Source organism: Thalia democratica, chromosome 3 (assembly GCF_965202585.1).
Source record: "Thalia democratica chromosome 3, ktThaDemo2.hap1.1, whole genome shotgun sequence".
NCBI lineage: Eukaryota > Metazoa > Chordata > Thaliacea > Salpida > Salpidae > Thalia > Thalia democratica.
The window spans coordinates 39,144,612-39,154,395 of NC_139167.1; the positions used below are offsets into that span (position 1 = coordinate 39,144,612).

A 9,784-nucleotide genomic window follows, 5' to 3' on the forward strand; every position below is an offset into this window, starting at 1 on the left:
TTAAAATTTTACTAGGTAGTAGATTTTGAACATTATATCTAACGAATGTTAGTTAATTAAAGTTTTTTTAGTACTTGTTTTAAATTTATAAACTGTTTATATATCAAGTTTTAGCTAGTAGTTAATGTCTACTAGAATTATATTTAAAATAACTTAAATTTTTTTCAGACTTTTTTGTTTTAAAACTAGTGATCTCATTTAGCTAGATAATGTTTAGAAAACTAACAGTTTTTAAAGAAAACAAAATTCTTATTATAATTAAATGAAATATATTAACAAAAACTAAATATAAATTTTACGAATACTTATTTTAGTTATAGAGAACAAGTGCTTAACATTTTATTAGGCTCTTAAAATATTATAAAAAGTGTTATACTAAAGGCTTAGATAACGAATAATCTAAAATTTAACAACAAAAAAATGTGCTACCCAACTTAGAAAACTTAGACACACCTTCGGTATACAACGTTTTATTTTAAATAATTCTCCAACAAACTCAATTTCAAATACTTTAGAATTATAGAATGATTATAAACTAGGGACTATTATAAACAAGTTTATAAATTGTTGAACAACGAATATATTTAGGGGGACAACTGTCGTTCGACGAATATTATTTACAAGGCAACAGTTAACTCTGACTTTAAGAAAAAGTTCTACATCAGCTTCTGCACAACTCAGTTCAGATTCCGGTATGATAACCAAACAATTTTTTAAAAGGTTGTGTAAATGAAAATAAGACTTAATTTTCAAAGTACGTTCGTGACCTTAAGCGCAAAAACTTTGATTTTAAAATTACTTGGGAGGTGATAAAAATAGCACAGCCTATAGCAGACGGTAATAACCCTGTTTGTAGGCTGTTCTTAAAAGAATCAACGGCCGTTATGTATTCGTTGAAAAAAGAGGGTTGCTTATACAAATGTAGTGAACTCATATCATGTTATCGGCATATAAAAATTCTCCTCTTAAAATTCAATAAGTTTTAAAGTATTAAATGTTACAATCACATATTTGTAAGTTTTGAATTTTAGTTGTTTCTTTAGAAGGTATATTAACTTCTGCACTGAAAATTTGTCCTCTACAATATTTAATAATTACATAACAGTTTTTTTTGTACAAGCTTTGTATTAATGTTTAGCAAAGTGTAATTAAATTCAAACTACAGCTGATGATTAAAAACAACTTTATTGTTTTTATGAAAAATTTGTACTATTCTTTTTAAGTTCGAGTTTTCAAAACAAACTATGTTTGTGTTGTGACCTAAAGCAAAAGAACATTTATTATAGAATAAGTTAGGAGGTAATAAACAGAGCACAGCCTATATTCAATGGTAATAATCTGGTGTGTTGGCTCTGCTTAAAAGAATCATCTACCGTTATCTGAATGTTAAAAAAAAAGGTTATAGATAATCGAGTTTATATCGTCTTCCACAAAGTAAAAAAAAAATTTCCTCTAAAACTCAATTAGTTTAAAAACTTTAAATTTTGTAGTCACTTTTTTGTTGTATTGTAATTGCAGTTGTTTGTTACGAACAAAGTTGAAATTTTGCACTAGTCGCGTTTTGTAAAAAGTTTCACAACTTTGTCATTACAATTTTTGGTTTTATTGTAACTTTTGTACAAATTTTATTCATTTTGAAATGTAAACAGTTGAACATTAAAGCAGTAAGCTACATGAAACAATTCTACTGTCTATTTTTAAAGCTATTTTTTGCAATATAGTCTATGCAAATGAAAAAAAAGAGCATATATGTAAAGAAAAAAAAACTTAAACCTGATTTTTCTGCATTACATGTTTTTCACCTATAAAGCAGGTCGCAGGCTACTTTTTTTGCTTGGCAGGCTGCAGTTTGCCGACCCCTACCTTAGACAAAACGTTTAGGTTTTAACTGCGGGAATTTCCCTGTTTAAAAAAATTGCATTTAGTTCATTTATGGTTTGAATATATAATAATTAATTTAAGATTAAATAAGAAAATACATAAAAGGAAGTTAAACAACCAGATGGCATTCAATCAACCACCTAACTTAGCTAAGGTATTTTTTTTTGTAACCACTACTGCACACATTTTTTGTATACAGCTTAAAAAGAATAAACGTTAATCAAAAATGTAACTAAAATAAATATATAATTTTCTAAAAACCATTTCAAAGAGATACACATTAAAAATTCATAGTTTATTTAATTTTGACGTCGTTTCGACTTTTCCTCAGTCATTACAGAAACAAAACTTCAAAAAAACTAAAAGTTAGTGTTAAAAAACTAAATATATAAGACAAATTAAGTAATAAGTAACAGATTAAGTTATAAGAAAATACTTTTACTGTAGTTGGTAGTTTATAATGTTCAACTGTTTGTATATATCTTATTACTTAATCTATCTTATGTATTCAGTTTTTTATCACTAGTTTTTAGTTATTTTGCTGAGTTTTGTTATTGATAGTGACTGAGGAAATGTAGAAATGACATCAATATGAAATAAACTATGAATTTGTGATGTGTATCTCTTTGAAATGGTTCTTAAAAGCTCAAGTACCCCCTCCTGTATTTTATATTGTTTACTATTAATATTAAAAAGCAGTGAAATAATTCCGACAAATAGATTTTTTTTTTGGATGGTTGTATTTTTTGAATAAAATCTGTATTTCTCAAGATAAAAAGGATATAGTTATAGAAAACCAAGTTAATACTTGTTTGCTTTATGTTAAGCAAATTTTTAGTTCTATGCAAATTTGGTTATGATAGAACTTATCAACTGTGTGCGTAAACACACAAATGATAGGATTAGTTAAAATCAAAAGAAAATACTAAAGCTTTAAGCTACAAAAAGTTAAAGAATTTATAAAGTTTTTTTAACCAACTGTCAGTGTTTTAGATATATTTAAAATCATGTTTCTTTGCAATTCAATATCTAGTGTAATTTTCAAATTAAGGCCTTGATACTCAACCTTTTACAGCTTATGGTCCCTTAAAATTCTAAAAATTTCCCATAATATAAATAAGATAAAGATTTCAAAACAACCCTTAAATACCCAAAAAAACTTATAATAGTTGTTTTTTTTGCTTTACTTAATTAAATCTAAAAAATTTAGTATAATTTTCAAATTATGGCCTAATGACCCCTCTGTGGCTTGCTTCTTATGCCACCCTAAATTTCTGTAATGGCCCATTTTGGGAAACCTTAAATTGAAAGCATGCATATGATTTATGATATCTTAACCTATTGTATTGATGTAATTTTTTTTAATATATAAGCTATTTAAGTTTGACAGTTTCTAGGTTTCTTATGGGAGGTACAAAAAAAATCTCAAGTAAAAGTCTACTCCTCCAATAATTTTTGAGCAGTCTTTAATTTTTTCAGATTTACAGGTTTACACTCAGAATACTCAGGATGGTTTAAAATTTTAAAAAATCTCAGGAAGAATTAGGCTAGTTTTTATTTTTTAGACTCAGGATGACTCAGGCCAGTTTTTATCTAGATTTTGAATTAGATTTAGTTTAGGGGTGGGCAACGTTTTTCAATCAACGGGCTGGATCCGAAAAAATTTAGTCTTTTGCAGGCCTGAGCATTTTGAATTAGTGATTTACCGGATCCAGTATCCGGATCAAGCCAAATGATGACTTTTTAGATCCAAATTCAACTAGAACTAATTTCAAGTCAAGATACAGATCTGGTTGGATTCTAATGTAAATAAAAGTTTCGGATCCGCCCGAAATATAAATTTATGGATACTGATGATCAATTTCTTAAATCCTTCAAGTTCAAAAAACTTTCTCAAGTCTGACAATTTAACATGTAGATTGAGACATGTCAGATGTTTAAATAATGTCTATAAATAGAATTGACATTATAATTGACAAAGGCACGTATGTAAAACATTGTACTTAAAAAAAACACTTTGCTTGGGGTAATTTTACAAAAAGATATTCTAACTAAGTTAGAACAACATAAAATATTAGGACAAAATGGTGTGTATTAGTACACATTAATTTATAAAGTAATTTGTTAGCATGTTGTTGAAGTCAAATTCTTACAGTTTTATTTTGTAAAAATATGATACAAAGTTTTGTAAAAATTTGTAATATTGACCCTTTGCGGGCCTATAAATTAGCTCGAGCGCCTGTCATTTTCATTTGCGGGCTAGATCCCAAGTTTAGAAAACGGTTGGGGGCCGGTCATTTTCATTCTGCGGGCCATACGTTGCCAACCCCTAATTTAGTTGATTTAGTTTCAATATTTGTTATTTTATAACCAATTGTGTTAAGATCTTGATTTTTTTTGGCTAGAAAGATCTTTTTTTTTTGATCTGAAATAAGTCAGGATGACTCAGGACAGTTTATGGTCACCCAGGAAAGTTCTTTTGACTTAAGACAACTCTGGTCTTATCTTTACTCAATGTATAGAATTATTTTAGAAGGAATTTTTAGTTTTTAAATTAACTTTTTTGTTATTTTTGTCATAAGTTTTATTTTTTAATAAATAGTGTTTGATAAATTTTTCTAAATATTGCAAGGAATATTCACTGAAAACTTGATGAATTTTTACTAAAAAGATTTACCTCAAACAATAATTGAATCTTTTATATTCTATATAAACTGACTTATAGTTCACATTTCAAGCTTTTGTTTAACAACCAACTATGCTATTTGTTGAAATAATGTTGTACCCCCCTTTGCCCTTAAGTTTTCATTTAAACTTAATACTAAGATTTTTTTAACTAGAGCTTTTAAGTAAATAAACAGTTTTATTACTACTATATTTAAATGTTACAAAACTTCAAGTTCTGATTTTTAAGATAAAAGTAGAATTAGCATTACAGAAACATTAGTATTTGAAAAGATATGATAAGTTTTAAGTAAACTAAATTGAAAGTCTTAAAAATAAAAGTATGAATTTATAAAGTGTGTGGGAATCTTCTTTAGTCAGGCTTGTAACAAACTTAAGTTAGTTTGTATATTTGCAAAAACTCTGGTTAACTCAGTTAATTTGTTTAACAGGCATAATTTGTTTCTGCAATTACAATTTCATACTTGTTTTAATAAGTGTTGTGTTATTTGTGTACTTGAGTATTTTTGTTAAAAAGTATACATGCAACTATAAGACAACTTAATGTGTTTCTGTTTAATATTTTATCTCAAAGATGACTTTTTTTTGAATTGGGCGTTCAATAGATTTCTGAATATATTTATAAATGCGAATGAAAATAAATAAATTTTCAAATTTCAACATTAAACAGTTGTTTCAATTCTTTGACAGTTTTCATAAAGTTTTAATACAATTTTTAATTCATAAATACAAAGTTTAAGCTGTGAAAAGTTGTACAATAGATTTAGTTGTCCTATAACAATATAAAGAATAGTCAACCAATTTTCTTCTAATAATGTAAAAATCAGCTCTTTATTTAATTAAATGTTAAACAGATAAACAAAAAAAAGCTAAAAAAGTAGTAGTTATTTTTTAAAAACTAAGAGTACAATACAAAAAGTTGTTTAATATAGTTTAACAAAAATAACGTCAAGAAGTTTAAAATTAAATCATTTAAAGACATTTAAAAGAGTAATGAAACAAATATTTTTTCATTTTTGTAAATAATGAGTTTATTAATCAACTACTAAGTATTAACTAGTTTAGAACTTTTGTTTTTAATTAAAGTAATTCTTTTACACCTTGAAATTTTTTAAAATTCATATTATGTTTGTACAATATTAGAAGTAAAAACTGTTGTATTAATTTAATAGTTATTTTTTACCTTACTTTTTGTAATACATTAAAAAAGCTTAATTCATAAATAAATGAAATCAAAATAATATAGTAGCAAGTTTTTGACTTTTAATTATATCAGTAATACTTAAGTTTTAATTTGGTTCATAAGTTTTTGACTTATGTTGGTATTAAAATTAAAAAGTAATCTAGTTTTAGAATTAGATTTTAAATTAAAGTTTCAAGCTTTTTAAAAACAATTTGTGAATATGAGTTTTGTTTTAGAAAAATACTGAATTTTTAGTAGTATTCTACTTTTTGTTTGCATTACAAAAACTTTAAACTATATACATTTGGTATAAGTTTATAACTACAAAGTACTGTGTTTAATATTGATTTATTTGTATTTGCCTACATTAAATTTTGCAAGCAAAAACATAAGTGTTTTTAACCAATTGTAAATGTAGCTGTCATAGATAAAAGTTAATAATTATTCAAGTTTTTTATTTACTTGAATAATTTATTTTAAGGGTTTATCATACCAATTCGATCATCAAACCACAAGCTTTCTCTTGTGGTCTGAAAGCTTGTGGTCTGATGATAGAATTGGTATGATAAACCCTTAAGTTAAACTTGAGATTGTCTAACGGCATACAAAAGTCCAGGCTTCTGCTCTGCTGATCTGACCAAAGTTTTTTTTTTGATTGAATAAATTATTCCGCACTTAATTTTAACATACTTATATTTCTAACAAATAATAATATTATTAAATCTCTTTAAACAGGATTCACCAGCAGTAAGCGCACCACAGCAGCCTAACCCAATTACAGAGTTGCAACTTGCTTTCCAAGCAATAATTGCTCCTTTTGTCAACAACAACTTGTGTCTCTCTCAAGTTCATAATGCCGATCATCGTCCAACAACCGATGCACTTGCCAAAGAATTTTCTGAGAAACTAGCCCAATGTGAAACATACTTTAATGAGGTACTTTGTAAATATTTAAGGTTATATGATAAACAAATGCTTAATAATTGAATGTTCAAAAAAAAAAAATTGATCCAAAAATTTTTATGATTTTGTTAATTTTTTTTATTTAAACCATTGTATTTTGATCTGAAATTAAAATATTTTTATGGTAAGCAGAACACCTTATAAGCTTACATAGTTTTTTAGATATCCTAAAAACAATTTGATTGTAGTAGTTTTTATTTTAATTAACTTAACTATTACTATGCTACCAGTTGGAGAAGTACTGCTCAAGTTTGATTGGTTAAACTTTGATTTTTTTTTGAGCTTAACCAATTTTCAAGCTTTATTTATTTAATCAATAATACAATTTGTATGTGTTTGGGTAAGGTGTGTCAGAGGTAAGGGTTTAAATTTACAATTTTTGTTAAATGAGGTAGGGGTTTAAACTTTACTACTGTAGTACTGTATTATTGCTGTTTATCATTTGCAAAAGTTTAATGAAAAATACTCCAAAAAAGTTCTACTGCAGCTGACCCATCACTATGGTATTATTTTTTTCTTCTTTTGCAATTGTAAATTTAGATTATTAAAATTAAGTTTTAGGTTTCATATTTTTTTTACATTGCATCAAAGTGCAACGTTAAAAAAAAATTTTAGATGGTTAAATTTATAGATTAAGGGCGTATCAGGGTAAGACACTTTTTTCATATTTATCTTATTTTAAAGATCTTTAACTCAGCTAACAGTTGCTTTTTAACCTTTTTTTAATGATAAAAACTAGTTTTTGAGAAATGAGAAATGAAGGGACAAGTTCGTGTATTAGTTTATAGTGTTAATAAGTAGTAAACACAAAATGGAAAACAATTAGAGCTTCGTGATTTATTAGAATTTTTTTTCGACCATTTAAAGAAGTATTTTTAAATATTAGCTAGCAGTTCAATACCGTTAATTTTTTTTTAATTAATGTGTCTAAAAATTTAAGACCACAAAGTAATTTAAATGTATAACTAATACATAGTGATTAAGTTCACCAAAGCTAGTTCAGTAGGTTCCTTATAGAAGATATAAAAAATAAAGAAAAAAAAAAACAATTTTTATTTAAAAAATCTATCTTCTAGTCAAATTTTTTACTAGTTTACTTCAATTTTTTACTTTTTATTGTTTACTAGTTGTTTTTTTAACTAATTGTTGGTTTTTTTTTAGAGTTTTAAACGATTTAAATCTATTTTATAATTAAAACTTCCAGTTATTTAGAATTTTAATACTGTTTAAGGATAGTTGTTGAAGTTTTAAAAGCTCACAAACATAAAATAACTTAATTTTCAATCAGCTTTTAAATATCCGTAAAATTTGACAATAAAAATTATGGCCCATACTTTGTATCTAAATAGCTTTCTGTATATCAAAATCTAATTGTTTTTTTTTTTTTAAATCTTAAAGCTCATACTTAAGCTAATATTAATTTTTAGAGAAAAATTCTGTGTTTTTTATTATTCTTTAACTTTATCCAGAGTGTATTGGAAACCCTGTAATATGGTTAAGATAATATTACATTTAGTGGACCAATTTTTTGATCAACAAATTTATTTATCATCAAAAAGCTTTGCATTTTAGAACAACTTAAATTATACAACTGACAGGGTATAATATAAGTTTGCATATCTCTGTTTAAGTTTTGATATAAAATTTCTGAACCGTGTAATTTTGGGAAACATTTTTATACTTTTCATTTAACACTTGCAATTTAAGATAAAAATAAAAATTACTCATATTTAAAAATTTTTCAGTTTTTTTATTTTCAAAGTATTTTTGTTTTCTGTTAAAATTAAATAAGCACCATTTTGAATAAGCTGGTGATTTCTTCTTATTTCAAGTGTAATTGTTAATGCAAAAAAAAATCAAGCGAAACTTCCAAAGGTGCGCTGCCAAATCCTGCTGCTCAACAGGGAGCTGGACCTGCAGCTGCAGATCGAGACGCTCAGCCAGAAGATAAAGAAGGTGGACGAGTGCAAGTCGCACTGCCTGCTCATGTGCGCCTCGTGGAAGAAGATCATGTCGCACAACCTGCAGCTGATCAGCAGCAGCACCGTCGGAGTTCCCGCCAACTCGCCTCACCAGGCCTTCTTGCAGCAGCCAGGGCAGTTGAGCCAGCAGCAGCAGCATGGGAGGATGATCGGGCCGGACCATCAAGCTTTGAGGTAGTTGTTGAACTAATTGACGCCAGTGAACGGTGTATGTAAATTTTTCTGTTGATGTTTTTTGAAATGTGATTTTTTTAATGAGAAAATTCCTTGGCATTGTCTCAGGTGGTTAAGCTCAATTAAAAAATATTTTTTTCTCAAAACTGAAGTTTATTTTCTATTAGCTTAATTAAATATTAGTTTTAAGTAAAATTTAAATTTTACGGTTTTAAAGTTTTGTGACTGGTAGTGTTTAGTCTTTACAAAGCTAATATTTTACTTAGATACAAGCAATTGTTCAAATAGCATATTTTATACGTTTAAATAGTGAAACTGCAAAAATATAAAATGTACAAATAATTTAAAATTATCATAAGTTTTTTTTCAGTAGATTCCAGGTAAAGAAGGAATTATTAAAATTAATAAACTTGATAAATTTTTCTCTTCATGTTGTTTTAAAGTAGTGTTGTATCTAAATTGTGCAGTTTTTTTTATAAAACCAGAATAAATATTTATAAAATTAGTTGAAAATAATTTTTCATTGTATGTTTATATAATAAACTCCAATCATTTCAATAAATGTCGTGTTTATTAAGAAAATTTTATTCAATATTTCTTAAAACTTTATACACAAACTAAAACTCTATGTTTGCTGTTCTTAAAAAATTGATATTTTAATTTAGAGTGAACTAAAACGTAAATCTACTAATTGCTATTAAACATAGTACAACTTATCGTTTCCATACTTCACAAAATTTTTATTTAGCAATCACAATTTTTTTTTCAAAATGCAAAAATTCTAAACCAGATACAAAATTAAAATCAGTGTATTTCAACTTAGCTTACTGCACTAAAACCTTCATTATTACTATTAAAAAATTTCATTAAAAACATAAATAAATAAGTTCTAAATTTCTGTAAAACTTTGCTGAGG

At 26.3% G+C, this 9,784-nt stretch overlaps 1 protein-coding gene across 1 annotated transcript; it reads left to right on the forward strand.

Moving 5' to 3' along the window:
* Positions 1–1,967: 1,967 nt before the first annotated feature.
* Positions 1,968–9,254, forward strand: LOC145831929 (uncharacterized). The gene is made up of 3 exons (XM_082939283.1): positions 1,968–2,035; positions 6,485–6,685; positions 8,588–9,254. The coding sequence occupies exons 1-3, from the start codon at positions 2,003–2,005 to the stop codon at positions 8,870–8,872; spliced, it is 519 nt and encodes a 172-aa protein (XP_082795409.1). The 5' UTR covers positions 1,968–2,002; the 3' UTR covers positions 8,873–9,254.
* The last annotated feature ends 530 nt before the right edge of the window (positions 9,255–9,784 follow it).

Coding starts and splice junctions, on each gene's coding strand:
- LOC145831929 (XM_082939283.1), top strand. CDS start 2,003: ATGGCATTCAATCAACCACCTAACTTAGCTAAG. Junction 2,036..6,484: donor AACCACCTAACTTAGCTAAG/GTATTTTTTTTT, acceptor CTCTTTAAACAG/GATTCACCAGCAGTAAGCGC. Junction 6,686..8,587: donor GTGAAACATACTTTAATGAG/GTACTTTGTAAA, acceptor AAACTTCCAAAG/GTGCGCTGCCAAATCCTGCT.